This window comes from Lutra lutra, chromosome 16 (genome assembly GCF_902655055.1).
Source record: "Lutra lutra chromosome 16, mLutLut1.2, whole genome shotgun sequence".
Lineage (NCBI taxonomy): Eukaryota > Metazoa > Chordata > Mammalia > Carnivora > Mustelidae > Lutra > Lutra lutra.
In genome coordinates, this window is record NC_062293.1 from 17,620,530 (window position 1) to 17,642,644 (window position 22,115).

General features: G+C 42.3%; 1 protein-coding gene across 2 annotated transcripts in view; it reads left to right on the forward strand.

Annotated features, from left to right (window-relative positions):
* Positions 1-22,115, forward strand: part of LOC125087395 (leucine-rich repeat-containing protein 37A2-like) — a 54,555-nt gene that overhangs the window by 4,523 nt on the left and 27,917 nt on the right. The window contains exons 2-6 of one of the 2 annotated variants that reach the window (XM_047707673.1): positions 1,576-6,124; positions 8,497-8,568; positions 13,580-13,651; positions 18,571-18,642; positions 19,326-19,406. In XM_047707673.1, coding sequence (XP_047563629.1) covers positions 1,576-6,124; positions 8,497-8,568; positions 13,580-13,651; positions 18,571-18,642; positions 19,326-19,406 — 4,846 coding nt within the window. Of the gene's footprint in view, positions 1-1,575; positions 6,125-8,496; positions 8,569-13,579; positions 13,652-18,570; positions 18,643-19,325; positions 19,407-22,115 lie in introns of those variants that run through there. The other variant, XM_047707672.1, reaches the window with a different exon arrangement.

Sequence of the window (22,115 nt, forward strand, 5' to 3'; positions counted from 1 at the left end):
CAGAGCTGTCTTCTGGGGAGGTGGAACCTGCTCCAACCCAGCAGGAGCACCTAGCTCAACCTCTAGGGCATCAATGGGTGACAGTTTCGCCTCTAGGTCACCATCATGTTCAACATTTAAACCTGCCCAGTGTTAAACCTGCAGATGTGCAGGTTACCATAACACCAGAACCCACTCCAGAGGTGGAAACTCTGCCAGTTCAGCATGAGGCTGCAGCTCAGCCCTCTGTGCCCCTTGATGTGGAACCTTTTGCAACCCAGCATGAAGCCCCAACTCTGTCTCCACAGTCTCCTGAGGAAGCTGGACATTTGCCAGTTGAGCAGGAGACTCCAACTGATTCCCCAGAGCCTACAATACAGGAGAAACCTCCAGCACAGCAGGAGACCCCAGTTCAGCATCTGGAGTATCCTGGAGAAGTTAAACCTCCCACAACCCAGCAGGAGGCCCCAGCTCAGCAATCACAGGCCCCTGAAGGAGGCGAACCATCTTTAACCCAGGAGGAGGTCCCAGCCCAACCTCCAGAGACCCAGGGAGAGAAAGAACCATCTCCATCCCAGGAGGAGGCTCCAGCTCAGTTTCCACAGACCCCTGAGAAGGGTGAATCTTCAGCCCAGGGGGAGAGCCAAGGTCAGCATCCACAGACCTCTGAGGAGGATGCACCTTCTCCAACCCAGCAGGAGGCCGAAGCTCAGCACCCTCAGGTCCCAGAGGAGAGTGAGCCTTCTTCAACCCAACAAGGGACCCCAAATCAGTATCCAGAGTCTCTTGAGGGGATTGAATCATCTCTGGCCCAGTCAGAGGCCACAATTCAGCATCCAAATCCCCTTGGGGAGGTTAAACCTTATGCAACATATCAGGAGGTCCCAAGTCAGCATCTACAGACTTCTGAGGAGGTTTACCCTTCTGCCACCCAGCAGGAAGCTGCAGCTCAGCATCCAGAGCCTTCTGGTGAGGTTGAACCTTCCCCAACCCAACAGGAGGTCCCAGCTCACTCTCCAGAGCATCATGTGGTAACAGCTTCTCCTCTAGGTCAGAGTCAAGCTCAGGTTCTGCTGTTGCCCCATATCACTGTTAAACCTGTGGATCTGGCACTTACCATAATTCCAGAATCCACCAATGAGGTTGAAACTTCTTTACCCCAACAAGAGGCCCCAGCTCAGTCTGCAGTGTTCCCTGGGCAGTTGGAACCTTCTCCAATCCAGTCAGAGGCCCAAGATCAGCATCCAGCCCCTCCTGAAAATGTTGAACCTTCTCCGATCCAACAGGGAGTCCCACCTCAGCCTGAAGATCTTCCTGAGGAAAATGAACTATCCCCAATTCAGCAGGAAGCTGCAGCTCAGCATCCAGAGCCTTCTGGTGAGGTTGAACCTTCTCCGGTCCATCAGGGAGGTCCAACCCAGCCTGAAGGTCTTCCTGAGGAAATTGGTGTTCCTCCAATCCAGCCATGGAGTTCACCTCTGTCTCACATGCGTGTTGTGGGTGTAGAACCTTCTCCAGTCCAGCATGCTGTCCCAGCTCATCATCCAAACCCCAATGAGGAGACTGGGCTTTCTCCAGTTCAGCATGAGAAACTAGCTCCGCCTCCAGAGTCCTCTACAGATGTTGTATCTCAGCCTCCACTACATCATGAGGTGACATTCTCACCTTTAGGTCCCGGTAAAGCTCAGTATCCACTGTTGCCCAATATCACAGTTAAACCTTCAGATCAGGAGGTTTCCATAACTCCAGTGCCAACTAAGGCTGAACATTCTCTAGTGCAGCAGGAGTTCCCTGCTCAGGCTCCAGTTCCCCCTGAGCAGGCTGAATTTTCTCCAACCCAGTCCAAGCCTCTTTTCCAGTCTCCGGAGATCCCCAAAGATGAATCTCCTCCAGGCCAACAAGAGGTCATAGCTCAGACTCCAGACCCTCCTAAGGAGGTGGAACCTGCTTCAAGCCAATGGGAGGTCCCAGCTGAGCCATCAGAGCCCCTTAAGGAGATTGAACCATCTGCAAATGAACATGCAGTCTCAGTTCATCCTCCAAAGCCCACCAAGGAAGTCAAACCTGCAAACCGACTGGAGGCCCTAGCTCAGTCTCCTGTCCCCCAGCAGGCCCAAGCTATACCCCCTGAGCCCCCCAATGAGGTAGAACCTTCTCCCACGCAGCTGGAGGCCCCAGCTCAGCCTCCAGAACTCCCTGAGAAGGTAGAACCATCTCCAGCCCAGCAGGAAGTCTCAGCTCAGCCTTTGGAGCCCCCTAATGAGGCAGAATCTTCAACCCAGCAGGAGGCCCTAGCTCAGTCTCCAGTTCACCAACAGGCCCCAGCTATATCTCAGCCCCCTAAGGAGGTAGAACCTTCTCCAACCCAGCAGGAGGCCCCAGCTCAGTCCCCTGTCCCCCTGCAGGCCCCAGCTATATCTCCCGAGCCTCCTAAGGAGATAGAACCTTCTCCCACACAGCTGGAGGCCCCAGTTCAGCCTTCAGAGCCCCCTAATGAGGCAGAATCTTCTCCAACCCAGCAGGGGGCCCCAGCTCAGTCCCCTGTCCCCCCACAGGCCCCAGCTACATCTCCTGAGCCCCCTAAGGAGGTAGAACCTTCTCCCACACAGCCAGAGGCCCCAGCTCAATCCCCTGTCCCCCCACAGGCCCCTGCTATATCTCCTGAGCCCCCTAAGGAGGTAGAACCTTCTCCCACACAGCTGGAGGCCCCAGCTCAGCCTTCAGAGCCCCCTAATGAGGCAGAATCTTCTCCAACTCAGCAGGGGGCCCCAGCTCAGTCCCCTGTCACCCCACAGGCCCCAGCTATAACTCCTGAGCCCCCTAAGGAAGTGGAACCTTCTTCCACGCAGCTGGAGGCCCCAGCTCAGCCTCCAGAGCCCCCTGAGAAGGTAGAACTATCTCCAGTCCAGCAGGAAACCCCAGCTCAGCCTTCAGAGGCCCCTAATGAGGCAGAATCTTCTTCAACCCAGCAGGAGGCCCCAGCTCAGTCCCCTGTCCCCCTGCAAGCCCCAGCTATATCTCCTGAGCCCCCTAAGGAAGTGGAACCTTCTCCCACACGGCCAGAGACCCCAGCTCAGCCTCCGGAGCCCCCTGAGAAAGTAGAACTATCTCCAGTCCAGCAGGAAACCCCAGCTCAGCCTTCAGAGGCCCCTAATGAGGCAGAATCTCCTTCAACCCAGCAGGAGGCCCCAGCTCAGTCCCCTGTCCCCCTGCAAGCCCCAGCTATATCTCCTGAGCCCCCTAAGGAAGTGGAACCTTCTCCCACACGGCCAGAGACCCCAGCTCAGCCTCCAGAGCCCCCTGAGAAGGTAGAACCATCTCCAGTCCAGCAGGAAACCCCAGCTCAGCCTTCAGAGCCCCCTAATGAGGCAGAATCTTCTTCAACCCAGCAGGAGGCCCCAGCTCAGTCCCCTGTCCCCCAACCGGCCCCAGCTATATCTCCTAAACCCCTTAAGGAGGTGGAACATTCTCCCACACAGCCAGAGGCTCAAGCTCAGCCTCCAGAGCCTCCTGAGAAGGTAGAACCATCTCCAGTCCAGCAGGAAGCCCCAGCTCAGCCTTTAGAACTACCTGACAAAGTGGAACCTTTTCCAGTTTCTCAAGAGACCCATTCTCAGCTTCCACAGTCTCCTGAGAAGGTGGAATCCTCTCCAGTCCTGCAAGAAGCCCCATCTCTACCTCCAGAGCCCCTTAAGGAGGTAGAACCTTCTCCAACCCAGCAGGAGGCTCCAGCTCAGCCTCCAGAACCACCTAAGGAGGTTGTAGCACAACCTCCAGTCCATAAGGAGGTGATAGTTCCACCTCCAGGACAAGATCAAGCTCAGTATTCACATTTGCCCAGTGCCACTGTTAAACCTGTTGACCTGGAGCTTACTATAACTCCGGAGCCTACTACGGAGGCTGAGCATTCTACAGCCCTGCAGCAGACTCTAACTCTTCCAGAGGACCCTGCAGTGACAATTCCACATCCAGAGCCTGTTCAGGCTCAGCAACCAAATTTGACTGAAGTCACTGTTCAACCTTTAGACCTGGAGCTTACTGTAACTCCAGAACCCACTACAGAGGTTGAACCTCCAACCATGCAGGAGACCCCAGATCAGCCTTCAGAGCTGCCTAAGGAGGTTGTAGGTCAGCCTCCAGCATATCAGGAGGTGACAATTCCAACTCAAAGCCAAGATCAAACTCAACATCTATTATTACCCAACATAACATTTCGACCTTTGGACCTGGAGCTTACCATAACTCCAGAACCCATTACAAAGGTTGACCATTCTCCAACCATGAAGAAAACTACAGCTCCCCAAAAGGACCTCGAAGTGACATTCGCACACCTAGAGCAGATTCAGGCTCAGCATCCAACTTTGACTGAAGTCACAGTTCAACCTTTGGACCTGGGGCTTACCATAACTCCAGAATTCACTAAGGAGACTGAACTTTCTGTACCTATGCAGGAGATCCCAGTTCAGCCTTCAGAGAAACCTAAGGAGGTTGTCGTAGCTCAACCTCCAGTATATCAGGAGGAGACTGTTCCAACATCAGGTCAGGATCAAGCTCAGCATCCATCATCACCCAATGTAACAGTTCAACCTTTGGACCTGGAACTTACTGTAAGTCCAGAACCCACTACAGAGGTTCAACATTCTACAACCCTGAAAAAGACTACAGCTCCTCCAAAAGACCTTGAGGTGACATTTGCACATTCAGAGGAGGTTCAGTCTCACCGTCCAACCTTAAATAAAGTCACAGTTAAACCTTTGGACCTGGAACTCACTGCAACTCCAGAATCTACTACGGAGGTTGAACATTCTTCAGCCATGCGTGAGACCCCAGATCAGCCTCCAGAGCCACCTAAAGAACTTGTTTCTCAACCTCCCATGTATCAAGAGGCAGTGGTTCCAACACCACGTCAGGATCAAGCTAAGCATCTGTGGTCATCAAATGTGACAGTTCAACCTTTGGACCTGGAGCTTACCATAACTCCAGAATCTACTACAAAGGTTAAACAGTCTACAACAGTGCAGCAGCAGCAGACTACAACTCCTCCAAAGGACCTTGAGGTGACATATCCACAGTCAGAGCAGGTTCAGTTTCAGCATCCAACCTTAAATAAAGTCACAGTTAAACCTTTTGACCTGGGTCTTACCGTAACTACAGAACGTACAACAGAGACTGAAACTTCTCCAACCACGCAAGAGACCCCAACTCAGCCTCCAGAGCTACCTAAGGAGGTTGTAGTTCAATATCCATTCCATCAGGAAGCAACAGCTCCAACTCCAAGTAAGGATCAAGGTCAGCATCCAGTTTCAGCCAGCGTCACATTTCATCATGAGGACTTGGGGCTTACCATTACTCCAGAACCTATTACAGAGGCTGAACATTCTACAACCATGAAGAAGACTACACCTTCTCCAAAGGACCTTGAGGTGACACCTGCACATCCAGAACAGGTTCAGAGTCAACATCCAAACCTGACTGAAGTCACAGTTCCACCATTGGACCTGGAAATTACTGTAACCGCAGGATCCAATATGGAGGTTGAACCTTCTCCAACCATGCAAGAGACCCCAACTCAGCCTCCAGAGCTACCTAAGGAGGTTGTAATACAATATCCATTCCATGAGGAGGTGACAACTCCAACTCCAAGTAAGGATCAAGGTCAGCATCTAGTGTCACCCAGGGTTACATTTCATGGTGAGGACTTGGGGCCTACCATTACTCCAGAACCTATTACAGAGGCTGAACATTCTACAACCACAAAGAAGACTACAACTTCTCCTCCAAAGGACCATGAGGTGACACTTGCACATCCAGAACATGTTCAGAGTCAACACCCAAAGCTGACTGAAACCACGGTTCTACCTATGGACCTGGAAATTACTGTAAGTCCACAACCAGAGTCATCTGAGACAGTTTTTCCCCCAACGACCCAGCATTCAGTGCTGCATTTTGTAAAATACACCCCAGAAAAGGCACGCACAGCTTTAACTGAGCCACCAGAAGAGAATGCTACCATGAACATCAACATATGTGAGCTCTGTACCTGCAAAGATGAGACGCTGTCATGTACTGGTTTCAGCCCAAAGCAGAGGCTCCGCAGAGTGCCTGTGCCAGAGCCCAACACCTACAATGGCACCTTCACCATCTTGTAAGAATTGCCTTTTCTCATTTGTTCTCTGCCTTGTGCTTGATATGGCAGCCTTTTCTTCGAGGTCTTCCTGGGCCTTCCTCATCTTCCCTACCCATGCTGACTTTCTGTTTTTACCTTTTCTTTGTCAACTATCCCTTGTCTTCATTTTGCTGTTTGTTATCATTCCCCCTTCTCTGATCTTTTACTTGCAGTTGTCCTTATTCTTTCTTCTTATCTAGTTTTTTATCCCCATCATTTCATTCCTTAACCTCTACTCTCCCGTTTTGGCTCCATCCTCTTTATAGCAACATGCCCCTCTCTCCATCTCCTTAGGTGATACAACAAAGTGGTTAAGAGTAACATTCTGGAACTAGACTGCCTGGGTTTGAGCCGAGGTCTGTCACTTCAGAGCTTTTGACTCAGTTTCCTTTCCTGTAAAATGGGGATTATTAGCGTTAACACCTTGTGGGATTATTTTGAGATTTAGATGAGTTAATATATATAAAACACTTGTATCGGTGCCTAGCATATATATGAGTGTTAGCTATTATTATTTGACTCCTCAGTTATGTTCAAAACTCATCTTTGTCGCCGGCCTTCTATATACAGAACCTATTTTGAGCCTAGCCCAGGACTCAGTACTGTGGGAGCCATACAAATATGACATTGTCTTTAGAACATGAAATGATAGGTGGGAAGAAAGGAAATATGCCTAGAAGGGGAGGTGACCTATGATTAAGTACAGACCATAGGTGCTGTATTTCATCAGAATCTGTAATCAATGGAGTACGGAAGTGAGGGAAAGCTGCATGGATAAACTAAAACTTTAGCTGAGACTTAAAGAGCTATGATTTGTTAAGTAGAGCAAAAATAGGAAGTATAGTCTAGGTAAAGTCATGGCTGCAAGAATGGTCAGGAATTAAAAATTAGGAAGCAGTGAAAGATAGATTATGAAAACCCTTGACTATCAGTTACAGGGGTTTGAAATTTACACTCTGAGATATAGAGAGCCATGAAAATGTTCTAGCAAGAGATACATAACAGTAAAAGAAGAGGATTGTTTTTGATTCCCTATGTAGAACGATCTAGAGAGGAAATCTTGATCTATGGAGACCAGATAGAATGCTCTAGCAAAAGCTCAGAGTAAAGTAACAAGGAGCTGTATGAGAGTGGCTGTGATAGGAGTAGAAAGAAAATCCTGAGAGCACTGCAAAGGAAAAAGCAAGAAGACTGAGTAACTGATGAGAATAGCGGGTAGGGTGTGTCCAGGAAAGAGAAAAATGAAACACGACTCTCGAAGTTTCGGTCCTGGATGAGCAGACCGATGGCAGTAGAACAGGTGGAAACAGCAGTTGGGAAGGAGAGCCAGTTTGAGGGAGATAAGTTCAGCTTTAAACATTTTTATCAGGGAACATAAAGCAACCAGAAGGCTTCTGGTAGGCTGGAAATGGCCACCAGGCAGATGGGCAGATGGGTACCATCAAAACATTTGTCTTATTTCTGACTTCCCTGGAAAAAAAATGTGTATATAAACTGAATAGCTAAGTTGTTGCTGAGGAAAGAAGACAAAGCTAAAGGTAAAGATTCAAAGTCATACATAGAGTTAGTGGTTGAAACTGAGTCTCAGGCATTTCATAGCTTCTTTTTAACACAGGCAATTCTTGGATACATTCTCACTGTTGTTTTTGTTTTGTTTTGTTTTGTTTTTGTTTTTGTTTTTAATGTGAAAATCCCACCCCAGCTTCCCCACCACCCGTAAGATAACTCCTGTTACCATTTTGGTGTGTGTCCTTCCTTCCTATTCCATTCCTTTGCAGTTTCCCCTAACAAGGTAATACTTTTTATTCCTTGCTCAGTGGTTTGTTGCCTTTCCCTATGCAATATCTGTAAGAAACCTCTCCGTATTAGTTCTTCTAATTTCTAACTTCCCTTATCCTTCTAACAGCTGGAGAGGTTTCAACAGAGTACCCTGAGCCAAAGCTTTGGTGTTACCTCACTTAGGATTTCTTTACCTCTGTTTGCTGATAATGATACACTTTTGCTATGTTTCTGTTGAATTATTATTTTCTCACTGATTTACAGAAGGAGCTATTTTAGACACATAAGTGATTTTGGAAAAAATACTTATATTCAAAGTCATTAACTGGCATTATCTGTCCAAGAAATTGGACACATAGGAAGTTCAGGTTCTAGGGAAATGCCTTGTTTGTGCCAGCGGCCTCACATCATCTCTATTAATTGTGTGAAGTGGGATGCTGATAGCTGTGGAAATTAGAAAGCTGGTGTTTTCTGCATGTGAATATTCCCCACAAGGTTGCCAGTGCTTCTTTTACTTATTCTGTTCATTCTTTTCCTACCTATTCAAGGATCTGAACTGTGTTTCTTCACAGAAATTTCCAAGGAAATTCTATTTCTTACATTGATGAAAATATATGGAAGGCATATCGATGGGCTGAGAAACTGTGAGTATATTCTCTCCAAATACAATACAAAAAACTTAACTGCATTCTAAGATCCTTCTTGGTCCAGAATTTTGAAGTCAGTAGCTCTGAGGAAAGGTATTTCCCCCTCCTTATCCCAAATCAACCTCTCTTGATTCCAATTCTATATTTATCTTAAAAATTAAATTTGGCAGGCTCTCTTTAAAACTAGAGCCAATCTAAACTTATTTTTCATTATACAAGGAATTCATGATTACATTCTCAATAGATAAAAATGAAAGAATAGATATAGTGAATATCCTCCTTGTGTTTTGATCTCCCACCGCCAAAATAGCACTAGTCTGGATTTAGTATATATCCTTCCAGACATTTCCATGTATTTGTCTACATACATATTTATAGACAGCAAAACAGGTTTGTTGTGTGCCTTCTTTATTTTTCTTTCCTTTCCTTTTCTTTTCCTTCCTTCCTTCCTTCCTTCCTTCCTTCCTTCCTTCCTTCCTTCTCTCTCTCTCTCTCCTTTCCTTCAACCCTCCCTTCCTTCCTCCATTCACTCCTTCCTTCCTTCCTTCCTTTTACATAAACAGTAACATCCTATAACTCGATTCTTTTTCTTCATGGTAGGTCTTAGATTTCTTTTCTTCTAGTACATAGGGGGTTACCCCATTCATGTGAATTCCTGCATAATATTCCATACTATGAATGTATTACAATTTAATAATTTCCCCTACTGATGGATGTTTAGACTGTGTCCAGTTTTCTTGTCATTTGCATTGCTGCCATGAACTGCCTCATCCATGCATCTCTGTGTACATGGGTGGGGATTTCTGTAGAATACATATCTAGAAATGGAATCATTGGTATGAAGACAATGTAGATGTACAATTTTAATGGCCCTCAAAAAAATTGTGCCGACTCACACTCCACAACCCATAAACCATGACAGGATTCACATCCTCACACTCCTCCACCACTGGATATTCTCCACTTCTTGGCTGATCTGATGAGTGAATAAAAGGGGTCTCAGCTGAATTTGAAGTTTTCTGATTACTTATAAATGTACTATATCTCTTTGTTTACTGAACATTTGTATTTCATGTCTGAATTTTCTGTCCTTTTCCAATTTCTTGTTATCTTTTTTTAATTGATTTGTAGAAAAAGTCAATGTGGATACAAATGATTTTGGAAAAAATATTACAAGCAACACAATTAACTGGCATTTTTCATCACAGCTTGTGTGTCGTATCAGTAGTTCAACTTGAGTAGATAAGTTAAAAATGACTACTGAATTAGCAATAAAAGACATAGTAGTCATAGTAATCTAAAACTAGGGATTATGATTCCCCTAAAGTAAATCCCCCACCCTTAGTCTGCTATCTTATTAGTAAGAGAGAAGGGCTAGAACCAAGCAATTTTTTTTATTTTATGAATTCCTTAAATACTATGCATAGTTTATGTTTCCCCGTGATAGTGTCTGGCTTGGAGATTTTATTTCCCAAACTTGTAAGAAAACTGAAAGTAATTCGGCACCATAAACAAATAATTTTAGTTTCCTGTAGGGAGTGGAGGGGGAGGATGGGTAGGCTAAGGGACAGGAATAGCAGAAAAACTTTGTGCACTATATACCTTTGGAATTTTGAGCTATGTGAATATATATGTATATATATTTTTTAAATAAGTAGAAATTTAAAAATTAATTTTTAAAAAGCATGTGTTTGGGAATTAATTACTAGATCATGAATCTAGTAAGATTTGCAGATTTCTAATTCAGCTTGAGGGTTGTACCTTGTAAGGTGGACTTTCCTAACTGTGGATCACTAATCTGTTAACACTTAAATAACAAGATATAGTTATAGGTCTAATAACTATTATAACTTCAAGATAGTGGTGAGAATAAATGACATTTTGAGATATTTATGACAAATATGCGATATATCATTTTATCATCCATCCAAGTTTGGCCCTCTGAATTCAATCCATTCTCCTCACAGATCTGTACCCTAAAGGGGGATGATCCACAAATTGAAATCATGGGCACACCTTTGGGAATATTCAGGAAAGTGCAGTTTTTTAGGGAAAAGGTTCATAGCTTTTATGAAATTCTCAAAAGGTTCTTGTTTCAAAAGATTGAGATTGAGTCACAAATTAAGGAGTGGGGTTGGAGAAAGACATTTATTATGCTGTAAAGTTGTACTTATCCTCATAAGTGATAACAAATGGATAATTTATTTTAAATAAAGGTATAGTATGTTTGCAAATTGATACCTGTCACTTTCTGAGTTCATTAAACAAATATTTATAAGCATCTACTATGTGCCAAGAACTGTTTTACATGCCTGTGATAGAGGCTTAAGAACAAAATTGACCAAATATCCCAGTTCTTGAGGGGTTTACAAATATATAATATAAAAACAAATATGTAAATATAATAAATAGAGAAAATTTCAAGTGCTGATAAAAAATCATTAGCCATCCAGAAATCTCTGTTTTCTAATTTTATTATTCAACTGCCATTTCTGCTGCTCATAGACTGATTTTTTTATTAATGATAACCCTTTTCATTCATATAATCTTGAGTTGGTTCTTTTTTAATGGATGTGCTGTTTACATCTGTCTGAGGATATTAATTATGCCATTCTAAAATTCTCCTGGGCTTTCCCTGTTAACTTGGATTCATTGGCTTTGAACTCTTTTGTTTGTTTTTATTTTCTGTCCTTAATGGATGGCTTTCTCACACCGTGTGGTCATTCCTGAGTGCAATTTATTTTGTAGTTGAGATTCTACCGCTTCTGTTTTCTGGCACTAGGGAAGAGGTGAAAACGAGCTGCAGGGGCTTGTTTTTCTGTGATGGATTCCCCTAAGAATTAAGGAAGAGGAGGTGGGAGGTCATTCTAGTGGTGAGTCAGAGAGGGCATTCCCTTCCTCCAGGGTTCTGGGACCCTGACCTCTTCCCGACACCAATTGCTCCTAGCTGGAAGAAGATACCCTTTGTCGCCTTGTCCAGGGAGGAAGGATGAGGGGTTGATATGCTGCTCCTGCTCCTCCCACCTGATCCCAACTAACCACCCCATGGGTCGCTCCAGGGCATTTCTAGTAAGGGAATGTTTGTGGAACTATTCCTGTGTCCTTGAGCTAAGGTTGTGGACTTCTAAATTTATGTTTTCTGTCATTCTTAGGGACTTTGGTGGAGGTTGGAAGGGTAGAAACTTGGCATGTTTCAATCTGCCAACTTGAAATAGCACAACCTCTTAGGAAAACAATTTTGTAACCCTGTTAAATCCTAGAGAAACTTATGCACAAGTACAAGAATGTTCAAAGCAGCATTGTTTGTAATAACTAAAAACTAGAAAAATCTAGTATCCACCAACAGTAGAATGAATATATAAAGTGTGGTATAGTCATAAAATAGAATACTATTCATTTGAAATATAATGTAAGCCACATAAGTCATCTCAGATTTTCTGGTAGCTGCTTAAAAATTAAAAGTAAAAAGACAGAGATGACATAAATGTTAATATATTTTGTTTAGCTCATATAGCCAAAGTATTATCATTTCAACATGTAATCATTATATATGTTATTAATAAGATAGTCTACATTTAAACTGCCTTCACAGTATCCAAAGTATCATCATTCTTGCATGTAGTCAGTGTTAAAATTATTAATGAGGGAGTTTATGTTCTTTTCCCCATACTAACTCTTTGAAATCTCAATTTGGTTGCTATTTTTTTTTATCAGAAATACTTGATCTGTATTTAGATGTCATAAAATTCACAGTTTAAAAAGTAACATCACAGACCCACATTGTTGCAAACATATTTAAACATTTTCTAATAACTGTTGAGTATCAGGTTTTTTTAATTTAAATTTTAAAATAATTGAAGTTAATTAAATTAAAAATTGAGCTCCTCAGTCACACTAGTCACTTCCAAGTATACAGTAGCCACATGTAGCAAGACATGAAATACTAGGCATTGAAATGAACCAGCCTCAGCTACGTGCAACAATATAATGAATTAACAACATAATATTGGGTGAGAGACGCAACATAGAAAATAATACATATAATATGATTCCATTTACATAGAGTTAGAGTTCAAGAAGAAGCAAAACTAAGTTATGTTGTTTACAGCTGCATATGATAGGTAAACCTACATTGAAAAAGCAAGGAAATTAGGGGTTCCAGGGTGGCTCAGTTGGCTAAGCATTCCAACCCTTGACTTGGGCTCAGGTCATGATCCTCAGGGTCATAAAACAGGGCTCCATACTCAGTGGGGAGTCTGATGGAGATTCTCTGTCTCCCTCTTTCTCTGCCCCTCCCTCTCTCTCTCTTTCAAATTAATCTTTAAAAATAAATAAATAAACACACCAAAAAGCCAGGAAATTCTTATTAGAGTCAGTGGTGACTTCTGGAGAATCCGAGAGCAGATTGAGATTAGCAGGGGCACATTGGGGTCTCCTGGGATGCTGGTAGCACTTTCTTGATAAGAATGGTGTTATGTGGGTATTTGTTGATAATTATTAAACTGAACATTTTTAATGCACATTTTTGTAGTTCTGAAAAACATTTTTTAGTTGGGGAGAAAAAAATCAAATGGCTTTCCCTACCACACTGCTATAGCTGTGTATAGGGCTTCCGAACAGAATTTGGGAAAAGAGAAGAGGAAATGGCAGTTCTGCCAGTGTGTCGTTGGGACCCAGAGCTGGGTTCTAGCAGAGACTTTGTGATCCAGAGAGTAGGCATTAAATATGCATTTTGGTACAAAGAGTGGATAGGGGTGTGTGTGTGAGAGAGAGAGAGAAAGAGAGAGAGAGAGAGAGAGATGGAGAGAGATGGACACAAAGGAGTACATGAAAAGAAGGATTTGAATGGAAACAGAGCAGAGATCAGTACTCATAAATTAAACAAGAATTAATATATTGAGGGGGCACCATTTCCCAGGTTTCCCTCCCATATGGAAGTTAGCCCTAGGTAGTAAATAGTTGTAGTTATTTTGCATTTTGATGCAGAAATAACCTTTTCATTTTTCAGAATTCTCAGTGAAAATTCTTTGACCGAATTACATAAGGACTCTTTTGAAGGCCTGCTATCCCTCCAGTATTTGTAAGTTAATCATTTATTACGACTTTTTAGTTAAGTTATCTCAAAATAAATATGGGTTCAAATTAGATAATAGCGACCATTTCTTCTAACAATAAAATTCTACAGTTCTGTAAGTCTGTAGGGCCCCAGCCCATCTCTAGCATTAAATATCTTCTATGCGTTTTCCATTTTCTAATTTTATAGACAAGATATAGATAGAAAAAGACCCTACAGTTATAGAGCAAAAGGGATAATGAGGTCTGAGCAATTATGGACACCCATATGAACCTTCTTCTGTAAGTTTTCATAAATCATCTGCTTACATATTTATATTTAGTTTATGGCTCATGGATCAAATCCCACCCATGGTCTGTCTTTATACAGCCTATGAGTTAAGAATGACTTTTACACTCTTAGAGGGCTATAAAAGAGAAAAGAAGAGAAAGAGAGGACTATGCAACAGAGACAGTATGTGGCCTGCAAACCCCAAAATATTTACTATCTGGCCTTTACAGAAAAGGTTTTAAAAGTTGGTTTAGTAAAATGAGAGGAATTAAAGTTAACCTCAAATTGTCACCTACAGGACAAGAAATGTAGAACACTTACATTAATTTGAATGCCATTAACCCAGAATTTTTTTATAATTTAAATTAAATATTTATAGGCTAAATATTTAATTAAGCAGGTAAATTATGTAAGCAGTATTATCAAGTACATATTAAGTTACCAAGAGAACAGATTCAGGATTTCAGTGTGGGAATTCTTATATCAATATTAAAAATAGATGTTTAGAATGATGGTTAAGGGGTGCCTGGTTGGTAGAGCAAGCGACTCTGGGTCTTGGGGTTATAGGTTCAAAACCCATGATGGGTTTAGAGATTACTTAAGAAAACTAAAATCTTAAAACTAAATAAATAAGGTGTGCCTGGGTGGCTCAGTCAGTTAAGTGTCTGCCTCAACTCAGGTCATGATCCCAGGATCCTGAGATCAAGTCCCCTTTTCAGCTCCTTGCTCAGCAGGGAGCCTGCTTCTCCCTCTGCCTGCCACTCCCTCAGCTTGTGCACTTGTGCACTCTCTCTCTCACACACACACCCAAATAAATAAATAAAATCTTTAAAAAAATAAAATTATGGTTAACTGGTATAGTTAGAAATGTCACTAAATAAACATATCAGAAATGCCCCTAACTTCACTAATTACAAAATAAAATCTCTCCAGCCTCATTCTAAAGGAGGAAATGCTTGCATAGTATTTCATAGTATAGAGATACTATGTTCTTTGCTATGAAGGTTCTATTTTTATTCTTTAAAAATTTTTTTTAATTTAATTTTTTTTCAGTGTTCCAAGATTCATTGTTTATGCACTACACCCAGTGCTCCATGCAATACGAGCCCTCCTTAATACCCACCACCAGGTTCAACCAACCCCCCCACCATCCAAAACCCTCAGTTTGTTTCTCAGAATCCACACCTTCTCATGGTTCATCTCCCTCTCCGATTTCCCCCAACTCACTTCTCCTCTCCAACTCCCAATGTTCTCTGTGTTATTCCTTATACTCTACAAGTAGTGAAACCATATGATAATTGACCCTCTCTGCTTGACTTGTTTCACTCAGCATAATCTCCTCCAGCCCTGTCCATGTTGATACAAAAGTTGGGTATTCATCCTTTCTGATGGAGGCATAGTACTCCATAGTGTATATGGACCACATCTTCCTTATCCATTCATCTGTTGAAGGGCATCTTGGCTCTTTCCATGGTTTGGCGACTGTGGCCATTGCTGCTATGAACATTGGGGTACAGATGGCCCTTCTTTTCACTACATCTGTGTCTTTTAAAAATGGAGCTACCCTGTGACCCAATTTCACTCTTTTTAAAAATTTTTTTAAAAATACATTATTTATTTACTTGACAGAGAGTGAGAGCATGAGCAGGTGGAAGGAACAAGAGGAGAGGACTCCCTGCTGAGCAGGGAGCCTGATGCTAGATGAAATCTCAGGACCCTGGGATCATGACTTCAGCAGAAGGCAGACACTTAACTGACTGAGCCACCGAGGTGCCTGGTTCAATTTTTCTTCTTTGTCCATGGCATCCAGAGCTCTGTATGTCATTAATCTTTATTAATGATGCTCTTTAGCATATAGATTCTTCTTGTAAATGTAAAAGGTCTAAGGGTAGTGGGTAAAAAGAGCTTGATATGGCACTAAGAATAGTCCTTTAAATGATCAAACCTTCCACGTCTTAGAAGACAACCGCCCTTGTGTTGGTCTTCTCGGATACCTCTGCCGTCTGGACTCCAAACCTTACAAACACAGTTTGGAGAAGGACAAATGAGAAGAACTGCTCAATGGATTAGGCCCTTCGTTACTTCTATGAAATACTTTGTAAACCAATTATTTTATGTTAGCTGAAGTATTCTCATTCATTTAAAAAACTGTCAATCAAAAGCTCATATGACAGGCACTGTGCCCGGTCTCATAGGAACACAGATGGTTAAGAAAGGCTTCCTACCCTTGCAGGAACTCATGATCTCACAAGGAAAATAAACAGAAGTTCAAACCATAATGTGTGAAGCACTAAGTGGACACAGCGCTGGCGAGGTGCAGAAGAGGGAGCCATAAAGTCATAAAGCTACATTTCTTGTTTTTTTTTTTTAAGATTTTATTTATTTATTTGACAGCTAGAGATCACAAGTAGGCAGAGAGGCAGACAGATTGGGGGGGAAGCAGGCTCCCCTGCTAAGCAGAGAGCCCCATGTGGGGCTCGATCCCAGGACCCCGGGATCATGACCCGTGCTGAAGGCAGAGGCTTTAACCCACTGAGCCACCCAGGCACCCCGTAAAACTACATTTTCCCTCTGCTACTCACTATAGTCATTTTCCCTCTGCTACTCACTACCCAGATATTCATTTATTTTATAAATACATAAGTACATAAATACATGTGTCAGTTTTAAACATGGTAGGCAATGCAGATGAACACGAGTAGTCCGCACTTTCAAGGAGTTTATGCTCAGAGGAAATGGGATGCAAAAATAACTATATTAAAAAGAAATGGGGGGGGCACCTGGGTGGCTCAGTGGGTTAAAGCCTCTGCCTTCGGCTCAGGTCATGGTCTCAGGGTCCTGGGATCGAGCCCCGAATCGGATTCTCTCTGCTCAGCAGGGAGCCTGCTTCCCCCTCTCTCTCTGCCTGCCTCTCTACTTGTGATCTCTCTCTGTCAAATAAAAAATAAAATCTTTAAAAAAAAAAAAAGAAATTGGGGTGCCTGCCTGGCTGAGTCAGTAGAGCATGTGACTCTTGATCTTGGTATCGTGAGTTCAAGCCCCAGGTTGGGCATGGAGTGTACTTAAAACTTTTTTTAGAAAGAAGGAGAAGGAGAAATGGATACAGGCAATGGGAACACAGATAAGGGAAAAAAGACTTCATTTGGATCAGGGAAGCTACCGGAGCAATGCTGTTTGAACAGGACCCTGAAGAGCTATTGGGTGTCATCAGACAGACATCTTGGGAAGAATAAGCTTGCAAAGGAGAATGGGAGGAAGGCAAAACGCAGGGAAAATATCTTGGATACCTGTAGAGTAGGAGATTAGAGCCAGATCTTCTAGGATTTTGAAGGCCATGGATGACATGCCAAGTTACTGGGTAATCACAGCAGTGCTCCAGGACAGGCTTTAGCCTGCAGCAGAGTCACCTGGACGGCTTGTCAGAACACAGTTACTGACTCCATCAGTCCCAAGTAGGGCTGAGAATTTGCATCTTGAGTAATTTCTCAAGGGATGCTGGCATTTGAGAACCACTCCAGGAGAATTGACCTGGTCACTGTGTGCAGGGTGGATTAGAAAGGGAGAGACTGGAGATGGCAGTGCCTATCAGAAGACGAGGTGGAAAGTGAGGGACTAAGCTGGGATCAATGGAAATAAGAGAGTCAACTAGAATCAAGAATGGGTGTTTTCAAATAAAAATCCAGTACCCTGTAGTTTGTTGTTGTAGTCTCACCACCTGAGACAACAGTTAATAAATAAGGCAGTGTACAACCAAAAATGAATTTCTGTTAACATGACAATGTAATTCTGAGTTAGTTCAAAGTGATGTACTGATTAGAGGAGTAACTTCCTTTCAAGTTAAATGAAAGGTTATCTTTTATTTCTTCTGTTATTGAATTGGGCTAGAAAAATAGAACTCAACCAAGAAGGTGTGCTAATGTGAGAATATCCCTTTTAATATTAGTAATTATAATTATAGGGGCACCTGGGTGGTACAGTCAGTTGAGCATATGACTCTTGGTTTCAGCTCAGGTCATGATCTCAGGGTCCCGAAATGGAGCCCCACATTGGGCTCTGTGCTCAGTGCAGAGTCTGCTTTGGGATTCTTTCTCCCTCTCCCTCTGCCCTTCCTCCTTGTGCACTCTCTGTCTCCCTCTCTAAAATAAATAAATCACAAGCAGGCAGAGTCGCAGACAGAGGCAGAGAGAGAAGCAGGCTCCCTTTTGGACAAGGAGCCTGATGTGGTACTAGATCCCAGGACCCTGGGATCATGACCTGAGGCAAAGGCAGTGGCTTAACTGACTGAGCCACCCAGGCATCCCTAAATAAATCTTTAAAGAAAAAGAAATTATAATTATATGTGGAGATAAAAACTTCGAGCTCGTAATCTAGAAGTTGATGAGGTCACAAAAGATCTTCTACTCAATTCTTCTGCTCTCAGTAAAGATTATTTCCAAGATCTATCAAGATCTATGTTGTAGATTTTATTTATGAAGATCATGAAAGTCAGACTCTTTTAAGAGAGGTGAGGACAGAGTTAGGGGCTCCAGAAGGCTTTCAAATAACAATTCCTGAGATTCAGAGTTTAGTCCAAAGCTACTTATTCAATACTATCATCCTACTAATTAGATATCCAATAGCTAATCGAGGCAATATTTTCCTTTTACTTTTCCTAGAGATTTATCCTGCAATAAAATACAATCTATTGAAAGACGTACATTTGAACCACTACCCTTTTTGCAGTTTATGTAAGTTACAAATATAATTTTATTATATTTGGAATTTTTTAAAAAACTTAATTGTAAGCCTCTTTGTTATCATCACTCTGAAATACGATTGAGATTTTATTAGTAGAAAGCTACTAAAATTATTTAGCAAATCTTTTTTTTTTTGTCTGTAGCAAAGATTAATGTGAGAATTATTATACTGATCAGACCGAATCAGTCTAGAGCAGTGGTTCTCAACCAGGGTGATTTTGCACCCAGGTGACATTTGGCAGTGTCTGGAGACATTTTGGGTTGTCAGACTGTAGATGAGCTACTGGCATCTAGTGGGCGGAGGTCAGAGATGCTGTTAAATGCCCCACAGTGCATAGGGCTGCCTCTCCTAACAAAGATGACCCAGCCACAGATGTCAGTAGCGCTGACACTACGAAACATTTTTCTAGATAAAGATTACTTAACACAAGTATTTATTAAACATTTACTGATTTGTATCTAATGCACCACATGTATAAACATAAAGTATAAATCTTTCATGCAATTTTTTTAAAGTAAGTATCTTCCATAGTGAGTTTTTTTTGTGTGTGTGTGTACTGAGAGAGGATTGAGGTTATGTTTTATCATATATAAATTGGAATCACCAGCAAAGGTTAAATGTTCTGAAAGAATATCTTTTGTTTTCTTCTTTTGCTTGTGTCTTTTTTTTTTAGAAATCTTGGTTGCAATTTGCTCACAGAACTGAGCTTTGGAACATTTCAGGCCTGGCATGGAATGCAGTTTTTACACAAGTTGTAAGTGAAATAGAAAATGAATACATGTTAAAAAAAAAAAAAACCCATGTGTAAAAACATACAGTTATTGGTTCGGTGGGTGTAATAATAAGTCCAGTATGAACTCTGAAAAGTATGTCTTAAAATCTACTCATTCTTTCAAATGAGGAAACTCAGGTACAAAGAGGCCAAGAGACTTGTCTGTCTCAAAAATGGCAGTGTCCGCTTTCCCTAGGGTTAGCTCAGCTGTGGCGTGAGCAGTAAAGGACCCCAAGCAAATAACAAATAACAAATCAGCATTATCCTGGGAATCCATGACAACGATGCTTCTCCAACAGGTGCAGGGTCCTTGAAATGCGACTTTTGAATTTAACTTTGATTCCTGCTCATGGGCAAAGTTCCTAACTGCTTCAAGGCGTGAAAAATAAAGTTTGAAAGAACAAAGTTTCGCACAGAGTTCTACAGGAAGCAGAAGTGTGGGTGCTTGCTTAGCCATCAGCTTCTTTTAAATGGTAAAGCAGAAAGAACTCCTGAAAATACTCCTGGGCACTTCTGTCCCCATTCGCCCAGAGCAGAAAATATATACCTCTGAAGTAAATTACCTGGGGGCAATAGGAACCTTTGGGGTATGGAAAAAGATGCCATTTACGTTAAGTTGTAGTGTGAAAAACGTTCATAAAGAAAATACGTTGCTGTAGCCTAATTCTACATGCTTTCCTTCCTAACGCCTCTTCGATAAGAGGTGTGTGATTCCCTTTCAGCTGGAAAATTCTGTGATTTCTCTGTGACATAATCAAATCTTAGTGGGTATGTTCAATGGCCTGAGGGGGATTTTAGACAAAAGGGGAAGATCCTCCTCTGAGGAAAAGATGATCTTACCTGTCTCATGGTTCAGAAACACACTTTGACATGGTTTATTTCAGATGAAGGTCTTGAGGCTGTGTCTGGAGCTGGAGGAACGGTTGCTGCAGGTGTCCATCTGTGGCGGCCTCCTCTCTCCTCTCATTAATGTGCTGATCCCTGACTTGGGGAAGGAGTCCTGAGGGTCAGTTTGTTGTTTTGCCAGCACACCAGAGAACAGGCTCATTGGGTTTTTCCACCAAGAAGAATCATGTCTTAAACTCGCCACCTTTACTAAGCACGCTATAACACTGGGAGTCTCTTACAAGAATCTGCATTTCATTGTAGTTAGCTAGGCAAACACTGGAAAAACTAGGATGAAATCAGTTGACAAAAATTAATGGATTCACCAAAAAACATTCACGGAGCGCCATGCCCAGTATGTGTCAACACTGTACTAAGTACTGGGGGGTACAAAGAAGAGTTAAGACAAGAACCGTCCCCAAGAAACTTTCATATGGGAAGGAGGAAGATGGGTGTTGATGGGAAAGCACATGGGAGCCCTGACAGCACCTGTGCAGAGCGGGGCCTCAAGGTAGGGAGGTGACACAAAACAAACTGAGGGTGGCTGGGGGGTAAGGGGGTGGGGAGAGGGTGGTGGGGTTATGGACACTGGGGAGGGTATGTGCTATGGTGAGTGCTGTGAAGTATGTAAACCTGGCGATTCACAAACCTGTACCCCTGGGGATAAAAATACATTATATGTTTATAAAAAATTTTTTTTAAAAAGGTAGGGAGTTGACAAAGTAGGGAACGGGTTGCGGAATAGAAAAGACTCATAACTGATAAGACAACAACTTGTTTGTGTTGAGTTTCTGTGTGTCTCTTAAATGACAGGAAAAGGTAATCAAAGAGCCAGAGCAAGCTGGGTTTGAAGATAAATTAATACACGTGTCACGTGATTTGAATAGAGCCGTACTACTGAAACTAATTCACGGTTCCTTCCAAAAGATTATCACAATATATGAAGTGTGTATTGGGAGCAAGTTTCCTTCTTTGTTTGGAGCCAAATTTTTCTAATAGACAAAGCTAGTCAGCTTCAGGAAATGTTTGCCATCGTGAGATATAAACTTTATTGCATCTCCTTCCAAAGGCAAGTTGCCAAGAGAAGATGCTACCCCTTGAATTACGTCATGTTATTACCTATCTGACATATTACCAAGGTGTTTATAAAAGTTGAAACAGTATTTTCTCTGGCATTAACTTAGTTTGTAAAACTTAGAGACCCTGGCTGAGGTGGATTGATCTCAATTTATCTCAGATTCTTGGCTCCTCACTTATATAGGCCCCTTCCAAGGGGTCCTAGCAATATTTGGTATTCATAATTTTGTATGTTTTTATTAGACAGAATTTCCCAAGGTAGGTAAGGTTCAGGCCCCACAAGATCCTTGATTTACCCCTGGGTTTCAGGTAATTATAACTCAATAAGTTTCTTGAATGGAGCCTCTAAGTTATTGATAAGTACCGAGTGAACTAGTTAGCAGTGTGGTAAAGTCTATTTTGAATCTGAAATCCACCTCAAAGACATGCCAAGAGCTTATTAATAAGGTACCATTTTGGGGGGGGTTATTTCATTTTGTTTTAATAAGGTACCACTTTTTGAATGGTAGTAATAATCCTATCTCTTTCAGATGAAATCAGGAATGAAATTTATTATGGAAAACCAGCAGTAGTTGATAATCCTAAATGTTAAGTACACTTTTTTTTTTTCTGACTTTAAAGTGCTTCTCCTTCATTCACCTACACAGGTCCAGACTGATGGCTTATTTTTTAAAATTCTTTTAGTCACTTCATTGGTTCTAACAATACAAGCTCCATGATTTTAGAAAC